Below are 17,747 nucleotides of genomic sequence, written 5' to 3' on the forward strand. Positions count from 1 at the left end.
GATGGATGAGGTGTGGGCAAGGACTGAAGGAGAGGGAGGAAATCCAAGTTGACTCACAACTTCCTGCCTGAAAGGATTTGTTGGATCGATGGAGGTGCTGATCCCCACAATGTGTACCCAGGAGGGAGAGTGGGTTATGGAGAGCAAGTGTTTTCAACAGTAATGCATGTGAGGTGAATGCCAAACATTCTGGGGTGTGGGTGGACAGAGAATTATCATGTAGACAGGCTGATGTAATAGTAACTAGTATTTTTTTAATTGACATATAAAGTATATTAGCTTCAGGTGTTAAAAGTAGCTAATATCATTGAGAGCTAGCCAGATATATGCTAGCTGATCTTCCAAAATTTCTCTTCCAGATACTCCACCTGATGGCTCATCCTCACTGGAGAGCCAGTCAGTATGTTGTCTGGAAGTCTTTCCTGGAACTCCAAGGAAAGGTGAGTCATGAGCCATGTATCTGGTAGAATACACGAGGCTACACGTATCAGACTGTCCAATGGACTAGATCAAGCAAAAAAAAAAAATATTTAATGTTTGCATTAAAGAAAAGCATAACAAGAAATCTTGACATGGGTGGTTTCTGCACATAAACTCTACCTTATGTGGCCGGTTAGCAACACCATCAAACCCCCAACTTCCTGTTGTTACACTTGTCCTAAGATTTGTCACCTCATGGTTGCAAGATGGCAACCAAACCATTTCATGCAAGTGAATTCGAAGCAGGGAAAAAAAAGAGAGACAAAAGATTTTCCCCTTCATGAGAGTATCATTTTTTTAAATTTATTTTATTGAGAGAGAGAGAGAAAGAGACAGACAGACAGACAGACAGCAGGGGAGGGGCAGAGAGAAAAGGAAGGAGTGAGAATCTCAAGCAGGCTCCACACTGTCAGCACAGAGCCCAATGCAGGGCTCAAACTCATGAACTGTGAGATCGTGACCTGAGCCAAGATCAAGAGTCAGTTGCTCAACTGACTGAGCCACCCATCCACCCATCCATCCACCCATAAAATCTTTTCAACAAGCTTCCCCCTTCCCGGTGGTCATCCCTTTGTACCTCATTGGTCGGAACTGGGGCACATTCCCAGACCAGCCACTGCCAACAGGGAATGAGATTGTTCATGACTGGTTTAGCCAAACTGTGATTCATCCTCTGGGGCTTGTGAAGGGACAGCATATGGCTGGTATCAGGCATCAGCTCCCGGGGCATCTGGCTGGCTCAGTAGTGGAGCATGTGACTCTTGATCTCTGGGTTGTGACTTAGAGTCCCACTTTCAGTGTAGAGATTACTTTAAAATAGAATATAAAAAGGGGCTCCTGGGTGGCTCAGTCGGTTAAGCAGCTGACTTCAGCTCAGGTCATGATCTCACAGTTAGTGAGTTCAAGACCCACATTGGGCTCTGTGCTGACAGCTCAGAGCCTGGAGCCTGCTTCAGATTCTGTGTCTCTGTCTCTCTCTGTTCCTCCCCCACTCACACTATGTCTCTCTCTCTCAAAAATAAATAGAGATTAAAAAAAATTTTTTTAAAAATCTAAAACAAAAAAAAGGAACAGCATCCATCACCTTAATAAAATTGGGACTGTTGGTGAAGAAGAAATGAGTATGGGCTGCTGGACAGAGAGTATCATTGTCAACAAGAACACAAATGATTCTGGACACCTTTCAAGGGTGTCTTTATACACTGGGCACAGCACATGGCCAATATGTGTTAACTCCATTTTCATTCTCATCATTATTTTAAACTTTTCTATTTTCCTAATATTCCCCATGTCTGAAAATAAGAGCCCTTTCTCTACAGGAAAAGATTAAGACTTCTACAAAATCCAAGCATTACTGTCACAATTATCTTTGTTCAATTAAAAAAAAAATGTAGGGGTGCCTGGGTGGCTTAGTCGGTTAAGGGTCCGACTTCAGCTCAGGTCATGATCTCACGGTTCATGGGTTCGAGCCCCACATCGTGCTCTATGCTGATGGCTCAGAGCCTGGAGCCTGCTTCAGATTCTGTGTCTCCTTCTCTCTCTGTCTCTCCCCACTAGTGCTCTCTCTCTCTCTCAAAAATAAAATATTAAAAAAAAATACAATAAATTAAAAAAAAACCTTTCTACACGAAATAGAATCACCATTGATGAAAGAGAAGTGCAACTGGTATATTTATAAACTCAGAAGTATTGATATTTATCAATACACATTAAGGGAGGAATAAGATAACTTTATCAGAGGATGAATGGATCAACAAAATATGGTATATATACATACAATGGAATATTATTCAGACTTAAAATGGAATGAAATTTTGATACTTGCTACAGCATAGATGTACTTCAAAAACATTATGCTAAGTCAGGGGCGCCTGGGTGGCTCAGCTGGTTAAGCATCCATCCATCCACCCATAAAATCTTTTCAATAAGCTTCCCCCTTCCCGGTGGTCTCTTGGTCTCAGCTTGAGACTCTCCCCCTTGAGACTCTTGGTCTCAGCTCAGGTCTTGATCTCAGGGTTCAAGCTCTGCATTGGATTGTAAGAAAAAAGAAAACATTTTGTTAAGTCAAATGAGCCAACACAATAGGACAAATATTGTGTGATTCCACTTATATGAGGTACTTAAGTAAGTCACACTGGAGACAGAGAGTGGACCGGGGGCTGGGGGTGGGGGAGGAATGGGGAGTTAGTGTTTAATAGGCACAGAGTTTCTGTTGAGGACGAACGAAAATTTCTGGAAATGGACCGTGCTGATGATTGCACAACGTTTTGAGTGCGCTTAATATCGTTGAGTCAGTCTTACCCTTAAAAACGGTTAAAATGCTACATTTTATGTTATGTGTATTTTCCTAGAATTCAAAATAAAAGAGTACATGCATTCCTTTTGAGAAAGTCCCAGGATCAAATTTAGATCTCTTTTTTAACCTTCCTTTAGGCAGGAACCATTCCTTTAGGTCCAATATTATGGACCTCTGGGGACATTCAAATGCAAAAGGAGGCTTGCTTTTTTTTTTTTTTTTTTTTTTTTGAGAGGGAGAGATAGCAGGGGAGGGGCAGAGAGAGAGAATCCCAAACAGGTTCTGCACTGTCAGTGCAGAGCCCAATGTGGGGCTCAAACTCACAAACTGTGAGTGAGACACGACCTGAGCCGAAATCAAGAGTCAGATGCTTAACTGACTTAGCCACCCAGCCACCCTGGCCTCCACCCACAGGATGGTCATAGCTGGTGCCCCACCCCTCAGTTGCTAGGGCCCAAAATATCTCCAGACCTTGCTAGAAACCCCCTAGGGGAGACGCAGTCATCCTGGTGAGCACCACTGTTCTAGATTGTGCATTCACATCTATACCAAGTAGATTTCCCCAAAGAGACATTTAGCAAGGGGCTTATAGAGCGGACAAGTTCTCCAGTGCCCATGCACAGCGGCCGTTTTTCAAAGGCAGAAACCTTGGGAGCGCTGCCTTCTCAAACTTCAGCGTGCAGGCAACTCAGACAGCAGTCCTGGTACGGATGCAGTTGGTGGTTCTGCAGCTGGGGAGTGGGGCTCACTCTCCCATTTGCGACCAGCTCCTTGTGGGCCCATGTGGGATTTCAGTGTCTTCCCCGGGAGGACCCGAGTGAACCCGTGGCTGAGGCTGACAGCCTCCTCTAGGGGCCCTTGCTGTGTTCCATCAGCAGGTGCTGGACGTGCTCTAGGGTGTGGACACCCCGTTTGAGTCGCCAGGATAGACTCCTGTGCCCGAGGACAGTTTCCCTGTTAGTGCCTTTGCTTCCCATGAGAACAGTACCAAGCCCCCCAGGCTCCACCCAGAAAAGCATCCCGAGGATATTGCAGAACAAACAGGCACCAAGAGACCGTGGTTTGCTCTCACCCGCCGATCCACGAACAGTGGCTGATGAGTCTCCCATGGACCCCCCTCCTCACTCCCCTCCCTTAGATCCCCGGGAAACCTACAAGGACTACGTCCGCAGGAAGTTTCGGCTGATGCAAGACCGAAATGCGCGCCTCGGGGAATGCGTCAACCTCAGCCGCAGGTACACCCGCCTCCTCCTGGTGAAGGAGCACTCAACTCCCATGTGGGCCCAGCAGAAGCTTTTGGACACAGGCTGGGGACAGGCAAGAGCCGTGGGGCACCAGGCCAGCCTCATCCAGATGGAGACCCTCTTTGAGCCGGACGAGGAGCGCCCCGAGCCCCCGCGCACTGTGGTCCTGCAGGGAGCGGCCGGGATGGGCAAGTCCATGCTGGCCCACAAGGTGATGCTCGACTGGGCCGACGGGAAGCTCTTCCAAGGCAGGTTTGATTATCTCTTCTACATCAACTGCAGGGAGATGAACCAGAGCACCTCGGAGCAGAGCGCCCGGGACCTCATCTCCAGCTGCTGGCCGGAGCCCAGCGTGCCCCTCCAGGAGCTTGTCCGAGTCCCCGAGCGCCTCCTGTTCATCATTGATGGCTTCGACGAGCTAAAACCCTCTTTCCACCACCCTCAGGGCCCCTGGTGCCTCTGCTGGGAGGAGAAACGGCCCACGGAGCTTCTCCTCGGCAGCCTGCTTGGGAAGAAGCTGCTGCCTGAGCTGTCCATGATCATCACCACCAGGCCCACGGCTCTGGACAAGCTCCAGCGCTTGCTGGAGCATCCCAGGCACGTGGAGATCCTGGGCTTCTCGGAGGCCGAGAGGCGGGAGTACTGCTACAAGTATTTCCACAATGCAGAGCAGGCCGCTCAAGTCTTCAGCTTCATGAGGGACAACGAGCCCCTGTTCACTCTGTGCTTTGTCCCCATGGTGTGCTGGGTCGTGTGCACCTGCCTCAAGCAGCAGCTGGAGGACGGGGGGCTCCTACGACAGACGTCCAGGACCACCACGGCCGTGTACCTGCTCTACCTCCTGAGTCTGATGCAGCCCAAGCCGGGGAGCCCCACCCTGCACCCCCCGGCCAACCAGAGGGCGCTGTGCTCTCTGGCGGCCGACGGCGTCTGGAACCAGAAGATCCTCTTCGAGGAGCAGGACCTCCGGAAGCATGGCCTCGATGGGGCAGATGTCTCCTCCTTCCTCAACATGAACATCTTCCAGAAGGACATCAACTGTGAAAAGTTCTACAGCTTCATCCACCTCAGCTTCCAGGAATTCTTTGCCGCCATGTACTACATCCTGGGCGCCGGGGAGACCGGGTCCAGCCCAGAGCAGAGCGTGACGAGGCTGTTGGCGGAGTACGGGTTTTCGGGAAGGAGCTTCTTGGGGCTCACCGTGCGCTTCCTGTTTGGCCTCCTGAACGAGGAGACGAGGAGCTACCTGGAGAAGAGTCTCTGCTGGGAGGTCTCGCCTCACGTCAAGCTGGAGCTGCTGGCCTGGATCCAAAGCAAAGCTCGGAGCGAGGGCTCCACCCTCCAGCAGGGCTCCCTGGAGCTCTTCAGCTGCCTGTACGAGATCCAGGAGGAGGAGTTTATCCAACAAGCCCTGAGCCACTTTCGAGTGCTCGTCGTCGGCAACATCACCACCAAGATGGAGCACGTGATTGCCTCCCTGTGCGTGAAAAACTGCAGGAACGCCCTGACCGTGCGCCTGCAGGGGGCTGCCTACAGCCCGGAAGAGCACGATGGCGGGAAATGGACTTCCGGGCCCCGGGCGCTACCCGCACCGTCGTAAGTACCCGGTGGGGCTCGCTCTCCGAGTTCATGATCTCGGCTGGGGATGATTTTTGCCCCCACCCCAGGAGACACTTGGCAATATCCGGAGAAGGGTTGGGTGGTCACCGCTAGAGGAGGTGGGGGGAGGGGAGGTTGCTATGGTATCTGGGGGGAAGAGGCCGGGGATGCTACAAAGATATCCCACCGGGGGCGCCTGGGTGGCTCAGTTGGTTAAACGTCTGACTTTGGCTCAGGTCATGATCTCGCGGTTTGTGGGTTGGAGCCCCATGTAGGGGTCTGTGCTGACAGCTCGGAGCCTGGAGCCTGCTTCACATTCTGTGTCTCCCTCTCTCTCTCTGCCCCTCCCCCGCTCATGCTCTCTGTCTCTGTCTCTCAAAAATAAATAAACATTAAAAAAAAAAAAAAAAAAGACATCCCACCGTGCCCAGGACGGGCCCCCACAACACAGGATGGTCTGGTCCTCACGTTGTCAACAGTGTCCAGGTTAGTGTCCTGCTCCTAAACAGGACTCTGTTAGGACTAAATCGGGGCCCCTGTCAAGGACAGTGTTTCCAGCCAACAAATGTTATCACGGGCACTTTCCTACAGAGTCCAGACAGCGGTGAACACGCCAGTGGTGCCCCCTGCCAGGACTAACATCCTCATGGGAAGGGAGAGAGCCAAGGGCAGTAAATAAGTCAACAGGCAAACGAGCAAACAAGACTTGATCATTAGGGTAGTTTCAGATAGAGAGAACTGCTATGTGGAAAATAAAACAGAGCGGGGTGATAGGCGGCGACAGGGAGGGCTGGGCGATGTGAAGGGGGTGGATGAAGGAAGGAAGATCTCAGGAAGTGACTCTTTGAGCTTTTTGGCTAAGATTTTTTTTTTTAATTAAAAATTTTTTTAATTTTTTTTTTTACTTAAAAAATTTTTTAATGTGACTTGTCAGCACAGAGCCTGATGCAGGGCTTGAACCCACGGACCGTGAGATTGTGACCTGAGCCGAAGTCAGATGCTTAACGAAGTGAGCCACCCGGGTGCCCCACTAAGACTTTGTTTTGGTTTGGGTTCCCCAAGGAGTAACCCTTAGACAAAAGGATTTGAATGTAAGTAGAATAAGAGAGGAAAGTCATCCTTTTTCCTTCCTTCCACCCTCTTAGGTGCAGAACAGAGGCCTGTAAATTAAACTCACAAAAGACAGATTCACAGAGAAAAACAAAGAGAAGTTCATTAGGTGTCTACTAATTCCGGGGCACCTGGCTAGCTCAGTTGGTAGAACATGTGACTTCTGATCTTGGGGTCATGAGTTCAAGCCCCAGGTTGGGCACACACACACAAAAAAGGTTTATTAGTTCATCTGCACTTATATGGGGGAGTACCCAGAGATTAGTAACTCAAAGGGCTGGCTAGAACCTGGGCTTTTATAGCATCCTAACACAAGAACAATACATTTTTAGAGATATGGCAAGACAAAGGAAAAGGACAATGAGCTTCTCTGGAGGTTAACTGTGGGAAGGCAAAAATACGGGGGAAACAGATGGGGTAAGGTGTATTTGTACAGGTCCATCTTAGAGCTCTAGGGGAGGAAAATTCTCCTTCTCCCTCTTTGGGTCTCTGGCTGGGCCTGAGAATTAAACTGACATATGACAGATTCACAGGAGGAAAGCAGACACGTTTTAATGAATTTTTACATGTGCTTGAAAGCCTGCATCAGAGCCGGAAGCTCTCATACATTCAGATAAAAAAAACAATCAACTTGCAAAGAATTGACAAGCCATCTGAGGACATGTCAAGCTGAATTTTGAATCAGCTTTATAAATGTCATTACATAGAGAGAGCTACCTTAAAAGATCTCTGGGGGAGCCTGGGTGGCTCAGTCGGTTAAGCATCTAACTTTGGCTCAGGTCTTGATCTTGCGGTTTGTGAGTTCAAGCCCCACTTCAGGCTCTGTGCTGACAGCACTCCGGATCCTCTGTCTCCTTATCTCTCTGCCCCTCCCCTACTCACGCTCTCTGTGTGTCTCAAAATAAGTCAATAAAAACTTCAACAAAAAAAAAATCTGTGAAATTAGGGGCGCCCAGCTGGCTCAGTCAGTGGAGTGTGTGACTGTTGATCTTGGGGTTGTGAGTTCGAGCCCCACATTGGGCGTAGAGTTTACTTAAAAAAAAAAAAAAAAGAATTGATAAGACAAAGCACTCTGGGCTGGGGGCAGTCAATAGTGAAGAAGTAATAAGGTTTGTTTATTTAGGCTTCTTGGTCCTGAATTCACTCTCTGGTGATCAGGATCCCTCCCTTCATTCTGGTGGAGGGAGGAGATTCTTCACACGGGAGACTGATCTGCTCTCAGAGAAGAGCCAGATGGTGGTGGGGTAAGGCATCAGGGACCCTTCTCAGACTCCTTCAGCTCGAGGTTTTTCCATCTTCGTGGCCATAAAACTTCCCCAGGAGAGGGGCCCTATGGGAGTCGTCACTTTCACAAGTGGTCGGAAGGGGAAGATTTCTTTCTGCATCTCGTTTGCCTCAAACTCAAAATAATCCTTATGCCAAAGTGGCATATTTGGGGGCGGCATATTCTGGTCCCCTAGAGGACTTTCTTTGGGAAGTGGTCCCAGTAAGTCGAGAAGACAAGGAAGGGAGGCAGCCAACAAAGGGAACCCCATCCAGCTCGTCACCAATGGGACTCAGACGTACCTCCCACCCCTCCTCGAGGCAGGGGGGCAGGGGTCTTGAGGTGTGCATGAATCACGTGTAAGTGGGTGGGGTCGGCTCACAGGGTCTCCCAGTCGGCTTGACAGACGTCTGCTTCTGACTTAAGCCGTGTGACAATCCAGGAAGGAGAGGTGTCTAGGACCAGGGGATACAGATAATAGGGTCGATGTGCTGACGTCTCCCTCCGACTGGAGGCTTACTTCCAGTGACCGTGCTGCCTGGCTCTTCACAAATCTTCATCCCATGTGGAATCACAGTTCTGCGAACCAGCTTCCGCACTGACCTAGATGCCATAAATGCACACTAAATGCTTTTCTGTGGGGCCATGTGCCCAGGACTTTACGTTATTGTGCTCAGGGACGCAAGAAGGTCATGGTGGCCAATAGCCTGGGGTCTGGAGTCACGCGCACGTGGCTTAGAATCCCAGCTCCACTGCTCCCTAGCTGTGCGGCTTTGCGAAAGTCACTTCTGCTTGTCAAGCCTCAGTCTTTCTATGCGGGAAATGGGATTTCAATGCCTGCCTTTTTGGGTTCGTGTAAAGGCTCATCAGTGGGTGGGTTGCGTACAGGGTCAGAAATCAACAGGTGCTGATGTCACTTTTACACCGTGATGTTTTCGTAACAGTGTGGACACTCTGTGTGCAATGATTTGTTAAACCCACCGGTACATATAACTCTGTCATAGTTAAGGCCTCTAGGGTTTTGGGGGGTCACACAATTTTACATATTTATTTATATTATATATTTACATTATATATGTATTTATATATATTTACATAAAATATATAAATATATATATAATTGCATATATGAGTATAACCTTATATGTAATAATTATAAATATGTTATAAACATACTTTTTAAAAAATTTTTTTTTAACATTTATTTATTTTTGAGAGACAGAGAGAGACAGAGCATGAACGAGGGAGGGTCAGAGAGAGGGAGACCCAGAATCCGAAGGTGGCTCCCCTGAGCCATCAGCACAGAGCCCGATGCAGGGCTCGAAGTCACGAGCTGTGAGATCGTGACCTGAGCCGAAGTCGGACGCTTAACCGACTGGGCCACCCAGGCGCCCCTAAACATAGGTTTTAAGACAGACTATACAACCAGAAGTAAATCAGGAGACCTTATTGGCTGCATGTTTTACCTTGTACCATGTGAGTCAGGCCATTCTTTTTTTTTTTTTTTTTTTTATGTTTTTGTTTATTTTTGAGAGAGAGAGAGTGTGAGTGGGGAAGGGACAGAGGATCCAAAGCAGGCTCTGGGCTGACAGCAGAGAGCCCAATGCCGGGGCTTGAACTCATGAACCATGAGATCATGACCTGAGCCAAAGTTGGCCACTCAACCAACTGAACCACCCAGGGGCCCCTATAGTGGAATATTAAAAAAAATTTTTTTTAATGTTTATTTATATTTGAGAGAGAGAAGGACAAAGCATGACGGGGGAGGGGCAGAGAGAGAGGGAGACCCAGAACCTGAAACAGGCTCCAGGCTCTGAGCTGTCAGCACAGACCCCAACGTGGGGCTCGAACTCGCAGACTGTGAGATCATGACCTGAGCTGAAGACACATAGCCTGCTGAGCCACCCAGGTGCCCCTAGAGCGGAATATTTTAAATGCAAAGGTAGGGGGCACCTGGCTGACTCAGTCGAAGGGGGCGAGACTAATGATCTCAGGGTTGGAAGTTCAAAAGCCACATTGGGCGCAGAGCGTACCTTTATTTTTTATTTTTTATTTTTTTTAATAAATACGTGGGCCTAAAAACCCACATTCTTTTAAATTTTTTTTTTAACATTTATTTATTTTTGAGACAGAGAGAGACACAGCATGAACGGGGGAGGGGCAGAGAGAAGAGGGAGACACAGAATCGGAAGGAGGCTCCAGGCTCTGAGCCATCAGCCCAGAGCCCGACGTGGGGCTCGAACTCACAGACCGCAAGATCGTGACCCGAGCTGAAGTCGGACGCTCAACCGACTGAGCCACCCAGGCGCCCCGCAGAGCGTACCTTTAAAAAGTAAAACATAAAGAGGGGTGCCTGGGTGGGTCAGTCAGTTAAGCGTCTGACTTTGGCTCAGGTCATGATCTCACGGTTCATGAGTTTGAGCCCCATGTGGGGCTCTGTGCTGACAACTCAGAGCCTGGAGCCTGCTTTGTATTCTGTGTCTCCATCTCTCTCTGCCCCTTTCTCGCTTGCTCTCTTTCTCTCTCTCTCAAAAATAAACACTAAAGGGGCACCTGGGTGGCTCAGTCAGTTGAGCGTCCAACTTCGGCTCAGGTCACATCTCATGGCTCATTGAGTTCAAGCCCCGAGTCGGGCTCTGTGCTGACAGTTCAGAGCCTGGAGCCTGCTTCAGATTCTGTCTCCCTCTCTCTCTCTCTGTCCTTCCCCCACTTGCCCTCTGTCTCTTTCTCTCAAATATAAATAAACATTTAAAAAAATAAATAAACACTAAAAAAAAATTTTTTTTAAACGTTTATTTTTGAGACAGAGAGAGACAGAGCATGAATGGGGGAGGATCAGAGAGAGGGAGACACAGAATCTGAAACAGGCTCCAGGCTCTGAGCTGTCAGCACAGAGCCCGACGCGGGGCTCGAACTCACGGACCGTGAGATCATGACCTGAGCCGAAGTCGCCGCTCAACCGACTGAGCCACCCAGGTGCCCCTAAAAGAATTTTTTTTTAATGTAAAACAGAAAGATGACACTTTGTAAATTGTGAAAGGGACACACGAGTGTGGCATAATCGTTGCACGGAGTCTGGCCCAGCTCCACTCTGTCCTGTCTTTCCTTCACGCAGACCCGAGACGAACATGTTGCCAGATGCCTACAGCAAGCAGCTCGCTGCGGCTCTGAGCACGAATCCACATCTGCAGGAGCTGCTCTTGGACCGCAACGCCCTGGGCAGCCGGGGCGTGAGGCTGCTGTGTGAAGGGCTCAGACACCCCAGCTGCAAACTTCAGAACCTGAGGTGAGTCCAGGCGGGTCTGCGGGCTTCTGATGGACCCCCACACACACCCCGTCTTCACGGGGCTCAGTCAGAAAGAGTATATGGTGGTGTTTGCTTCCGCTGCCCTAGCAAAGCCCCACAGCCTAGGGGACTTACACAACACGGATCTGGAGGACAGAAGTCCCAGGCCCAGGTGTGGGCACGGTCGGTCTCCTCCGAGGCCTCGCTCCTTGGCTTGCACATGGCTGTCTTCTCCCCGTGTCCTCACATGTGCAAGTCTGTGTCCAGTTTCCTTTTTTTTTCCCCCCTTAAGTTTATTTATTTATTTTGAAAGAGGAGAGATCATGAATGGAGGGAGAGAGAGAGAGAGAGAGAGAGAGAGAGAGAATCCCAAGCAGGCTCCATGCCGTCAGCACAGAGCCTAATGTGGGGCTTGAACTCATGAACTGTGAGATCATGACCTGAGCCAAAATCAAGAGTTGGTTGCTTCACTGACTGAGCCACGCAGGTGCCCCCAGATTCCTCTTTTTATAGGGACACCAGTCACAGTGGGCTAGGACCCACTCTAGTGACCTCATTTTTTTTAAGTTTATTTATTGGGGCTCCTGGGTGGCTCAGTCAGTGAAGCATCCAACTTCAGCTCAGGTTATGATCTCGCTATTTGTGGGTTCGAGCCCCGCATTGGGCTCTGTGCTGGCAGCTCAGAGCCTGGAGCCTGCTTCAGATTCTGTGTCTCCCTCTCTCTCTGACCATCCCCCACTCACATTCTATCTCTCTCCTTCAAGAGCAAATAAACATTAAAAACATATATATGTATTCTTGTTGCCTGTATTTTTTTTTTTTTAGTGACATATAATTCACGTCTTTCTTCTTTTAGCGTTTGCACACTCTTGTGCAAACATCACCACTAATTCCAGAACATTTTCATCACGGCCGAAAGGAATCCTCCCTGACCTCCTTTTCTTTTAAGTTTATTTATTTATTTGGAGAGGGAGAGAGAGGCGCGGGAGAAGCAGAGAGAGAGAGAATCCCAAGCAGGCTCCGCACTTGTCGGCTCAGAGTCCGATGCGGGGCTTGAACTTTCAAACTGGGAGGTCATGACCTGAGCCGAAACCAACAGTCAGCCACTTAACGGGCTGAGGCACACCCAGGCGCCCCTCTTTCTTTTACTTTAAAAGAAGGGGGGGGCGCCTGGGTGGCTCAGTCGGTTGAGCGTCTGACTTCGGCTCAGGTCATGATCTCGCGGTCCCTGAGTTCGAGCCCCGCGTCGGGCTCTGGGCTGATGGCTCAGAGCCTGGAGCCTGCTCCCAATTCTGTGTCTCCCTCTCTCTCTGCCCCTCCCCCGTTCATGCTCTGTCTCTCCCTGTCTCAAAAACAAATAAATGTTAAAAAATAAAAAAATAAAATAATAAAATAAAAGAAGGGGGAAATAGGTCTAGACCAAAAGAAGGAGGGAGAGAAAGGACGAGGGGCAGAACCCACCCTCTGACCACAGGAAGTGACCTGGTTCTTGTCCCCTCCCTCGTGCCCAGGCTCAAGAGATGCTGTGTGGCTCCCTCTGCCTGCCGGGACCTCGCGGCCGCCCTGATGGCCAATCAGAATCTAAGAAGGATGGACCTGAGCGGCAATGGGCTCGGGCTGCCGGGTGTGAAGCTGCTGTGTCAGGGGCTCCGGCATCCCAGATGCAGGCTGCAGGCGATTCAGTGAGTCTGCACCCCGGACCGGTCCTTGGTCTGTGCCGTAGGGCTGCCCGGAGACCGTAGACTCCTGCCCCGGACACTTCGAGCTTCAGGGAACCCCTCCCTGGCCTCCTTGGACCCCACCCACCTCACGTCCACTGTGGGGAGTGCCCAGGCCACTCACCCTCGCAGACCCCACACCTTACTTACTGGTCAGCGACACCCCGAGGGGTCTGCACGCCGAGCTCCTGTGAGCTCGTGACGTTTAGCCGCGCGGTCCCTTCTCGCCGCAAGGCCACGGTTGTGGACAAGCCACCTAGCGTCCCCTGGGGGTCTGCCGCACTCCCACAGAGGACACTGCTTCTGATGTTTCTGGTCACCAATGTGTGGGATTTCCCACAGCAAGCAACCCTGCAACACCAGTGGGGTGTCCTATAAATCACTCTGCCTCCGTCTGCCTGGAGGTGCTGTCAGGCCCCACAGGTGAGGACTCCCCCCCCACCGCCCGAGACTGCCCCCCCAGCCCCCCACCACCACGTCCCCACCCCAGCCTCAGATGCCAGTTACAAATCCAAGTTGTCACCTGGCTTCTATCCAACCCCCTGCCCCAGGTTTGATTAATTTCCCAGAGTGGCTCATAGAACTCCCGAGAAACACAGGTTTCTCAGTTTATTAGGTTGATGATAACTAATGATCCTGTATGATACAGGATACAGTTGAAAGCCAGGGGGAGAGGTGCATGGGAGGAGGTCTGGGAGGGTCCCGAGAGCAGGAGTTTCTGTCCTCACAGGGCTGGGTGCACCGCCCTCCCGGGGAGGATGGGGTGGACGTGTTCACCAGCCTGGCATCTCCCAACCATGTGCTATCGTTTGTTTTTGCTTGTTTGTTTTTTGCGAGACAGACAGAGAGAGAGAGCACAAGTGAGTGAGGGGCAGGGAGAGCGAGAGAGAGGGAGAAGTGGGGCTCATCTGAAGCGGGACCCGAACCCACGAACTGTGAGATCATGACCTGAGCTGAAGTCTGTTTGCTTCACCAACTAAGCCACCCAGGTGCCCCGCTCTTGGGGTTTTAGGGAGCCTTCCTCCTGTGGTGAATGGATCATTACTCCATTTCCAGCCCCTCCCTTCTGGAGGAAGGGGGGGCAGGGCTGAACGTTCTAAGCTTCTCATCAGGCCTTGGCCTCTCTGGTGCCCAGGCCCATCTGGGAGCCCACCCATCCCAAGACACAATCCTGGTGTTCTTACCACTTAGGAATTACAGGGATTCAGGAGCTCTGTGCTGGGAACAGGGGCAGAGATCAGTATATATATTTTCTATGATCTCTTACCACGTCCCGTCTTATTCCTCCGAGGGAACTCCTACTTAGCCTTTGAGAACCATCTCAACCCCCCAGAGAGTCTTCCCTAACTGTGCACAGGTTGCCAAACCTGAGTTAGGTTTTGTTTTATTTTATTTTATTTTATTTATTTTATTTTATTGTATTGTAGTGTATTGTATTTTATTGTATTGTGTTTTATTGTATTGTATTGTATTTTTAATGTTTATTTATTTATGTTGAGAGAGAGAGAGGAGAAAGAGAGAGAGGCAGAGAGAATCCCAAGCAGGCTCCACACTATCAGCACAGAGCCTGACTTGAGGCTGAAACTCACGAACCCTTGAGATCATGACCTGAGCTGAAACCAAGAGTCGGACGCTTAACCCACTGAGCCACCCGGGCGCCCCACCATGATGGTTTTAATAGACAGTAGCTCACCGTCCCAGCACCTGTTGTGTGTCAGGCGTGGTTCTACGTCCTGTCCCCTTAGCAAATTTTGTGCTCCTCGCAAGAAACTTAGGAAGCAGGTGCGACCATCATCCTTATGTTACAGGCAGTGAACCTAAGGCAGCACGTGAAACAGGAAACAGACTTGCAGATGCTTTGCTTGAGGGTGCAGAGCTAGTGAGTGGCAGAGATAGATGCACCCAGACCTTGAGCTCTGGAGATCCTGCCGTGAGCTGTGGCTCACTCCTGCCTCAATGGCACTGTCTTCCCTGGAGTACAATTGCTTAGCCCTTTGCCTCGTTAGACAGGATGCTCCTGCTGGAGACGATGGCCTCTTGTTCATCTCTGAGCCGTAGTGACACGTGTAGGTTCCTGTTGGGTGACTGGACGGGCCAGGGGAGGAGCCAGGAAAGCAACATGGCAGCCTCTTCAACGTCTCTTCCCTCCCGAGGTTGAGGAAGTGTGAGCTGGAGGCCGGCACTTGCCAGGAGATCGCCTCTGTGCTCAGCACCAATCAGCATCTAGTGGAGTTGGACCTGGCGGGGAATTCGCTGCAGGATTTGGGTCTGAGGCTATTGTGCCAAGGCTTGGGGCATCCAGTGTGTGGACTGCGGATCCTGTGGTGAGTTCTTCACGGGGCCAAAAAAAGAAAAGGTTAGATGGTAAATTTGATGTCACTTATACATACATACACACATATATATATATATATATATTTTTTTTTTTTTTTTCTTTTTTGACAGAGAGAGACAGAGCATGAATGAGCGGGGAAGGGGCAGAGAAAGAGGGAGACACAGAATCCGAAGCAGGCTCCAGGCTCCGAGCTGTCAGCACAGAGCCCGACGCGGGGCTCGAACTCATGAACCGTGGGATCATGACCTGAGCCGAAGTCGGACGCTTAACCGACTGAGCCACCCAGGCGCCCCCGTGTCACATATATTTTGCCACAATAAATCATAAATAAATAAGCATCAAGGCAATACTAACATCAGTGTTAACTGCCACAGAGCTCCCTACAATAAAGGCATCCACCAAAATTCCTGTGGTTGTCCGGACAGACACCTCATCTCAGTGTGGCTGGAGACGAGAGTGGGTTTGTTGGTTTCTGTCACCGAGAAGTCCGGAGGGAAAGACTGGTTTCAGGCACAGCTGGGTCCGGGGTCTCACGTGGTAAATTCAGGACTCCGTCTCTGTCTTCTTTTTCTATATATAGGAAGACGCTGTGCTATATGTCAATGGAGGACACCTTTGAGGAGTGGGTTTTGGGGCAATAGTGTTTTCCTGCTCTGTACTTCTGTCAGTTGAGGTGCATCCCAAACACATTGCTGCTAATTTATGGCGGATCATCAAAGACAGGTTGAGGAATCACACACGATGAGCACAGAAATGCTGTTCTGTATTTGCTGGATTACTTTAGCCAAGAAAATGCATCACACTAAAAAAAGAAAATAAAATACACGTATCATAAAATTTACCATCTTATCATTTTTTAGGTAATTTCAGGGCGCCCGGATGGCTCAGTCGCTTGAACGTCCGTCCGACTCTTGATTTCAGCTCAGGTCACGATCTCACGGTTCGTGGGTTCGAGCCCCACGTCGGGCTCTGCGCTGACACCGCAGAGCCTGCTTGATTCTCTCTCCCCCTCTCACCGCCCCTCCCCCTCTCAAAATAAATAAATAAAAAGTAATCTCTACACTCAACGTGAGGCTCAAACTCACGACCCAGAGATCAAGAGCCGTGTGCTCTACTGGCTGAGCCAGCCAGCCATGCCTTCTATTTTGCCATTCTGAAGCATACAGCTTCACGGTCTTAAGCTATTAAGACTATTCACTATTCACTTTTCACTATTCACTATTCACTTAAAGACTATTAAGCTATTCACACTGTTGTGCAAAGCATCACCACCATCCATCGCCTGAACTTTTTCATCTTGCAAAACTGAGACTGTCCATTAAACACCGCCTCCCCATCTGCCTGCCCCGGCCCCTGATAACCTCCATTCTACTCTCTGTCTTTATGGTATTTGACCACTGTAGGTACCTGATGTAACTAGAATCACGAAATATTTGTGTCCTCTGTGTGTGTGTGTGTGTGTGTGTGTGTGTGACTGGCTTCTTTTACTTAGTATCTTTTCAACTTTCGTTCACATCGCCGCGTTACAAGTTCCTTCCTTCTTAAGGCGAAATAACATCACATTACGTGGATATACCACAGTTGAATCCATTCAGTTCATCCCTTGGTGGACACTTGGAGTGCTTCTGCCTTTTGGCTACTTTGAAAAATGCTGTAAACATTGAGCCACAAATATTATTTGGAGCGCTTACTTTCAATTCTTTGGGCTATGTAACCAGAAGCGGAATGGATGGAGCATAGGGTTGTGTTTAATTTTTTGTGCAGCTGCCATATTGCTTTCCACACTCACTTCACCATTATTCCTTCCTACCAACAGTGCATAAAGTTAATTCCTTCACACCCTTGCCAACATTCGTGGTGTTCAGGGGCCTTTTGAAATTCGTAAAAAACGTTATTATTATTTTTTTACGATAGCTATCCTAATGGATGTGATGTGGTACGTCCTGGTGGTTTTGATTTGCGTTTTCCTAATGATTAGCGATGCTGAGCATCTTTTCGTGTGATGTTGGACCGTTTGTTTATTTTCTGCAAAGAAATGTCTACTCACACTTTTGCCCGTTTTTAAACAATGAGTTGTTCCTTTGAAAATGCATTACTTTTGGGGCGCCTGGGTGGCTCAGTTGGCTAAGCGTCCGACTTCGGCTCAGGTCATGATCTCACGGTTCGTGGGTTCGAGGCCCACATCTGGCTCTGTGCAGACACGCTCGGTGTTGGGAGCCTGCTTCGGATTCTGTGTCTTTCTCTCTCTCTGCCCTCCCCTGCTCACGCTCTGTCTCTCTCGAAAAAAAAATGAAATAAAACATTAAAAAAATATGTTAAAAAAAGAAAATGCATTACTTTTAAGATTGGGGGTAGGGGAGATAAAATTAACGTTGTATAGAAAACACTCATAATACATGTTGGATTGGATTTCCT

The 17,747-nt window shown here is 49.4% G+C and overlaps 1 protein-coding gene across 5 annotated transcripts in view; it reads left to right on the forward strand.

Moving 5' to 3' along the window:
* The window catches only part of NLRP12 (NLR family pyrin domain containing 12), a 42,465-nt gene that overhangs the window by 11,761 nt on the left and 12,957 nt on the right, over positions 1–17,747 (forward strand). For 2 of the 5 annotated variants that reach the window (XM_049621353.1, XM_049621356.1), the window contains exons 3-7: positions 360–440; positions 3,915–5,616; positions 11,109–11,279; positions 12,791–12,961; positions 15,151–15,321. In XM_049621353.1, coding sequence (XP_049477310.1) covers positions 360–440; positions 3,915–5,616; positions 11,109–11,279; positions 12,791–12,961; positions 15,151–15,321 — 2,296 coding nt within the window. Of the gene's footprint in view, positions 1–359; positions 441–3,914; positions 5,617–11,108; positions 11,280–12,790; positions 12,962–15,150; positions 15,322–15,442; positions 17,744–17,747 lie in introns of those variants that run through there. The other 3 variants (XM_049621357.1, XM_049621355.1, XM_049621354.1) reach the window with 3 other exon arrangements.

Source organism: Panthera uncia (assembly GCF_023721935.1).
Source record: "Panthera uncia isolate 11264 chromosome E2 unlocalized genomic scaffold, Puncia_PCG_1.0 HiC_scaffold_19, whole genome shotgun sequence".
NCBI lineage: Eukaryota > Metazoa > Chordata > Mammalia > Carnivora > Felidae > Panthera > Panthera uncia.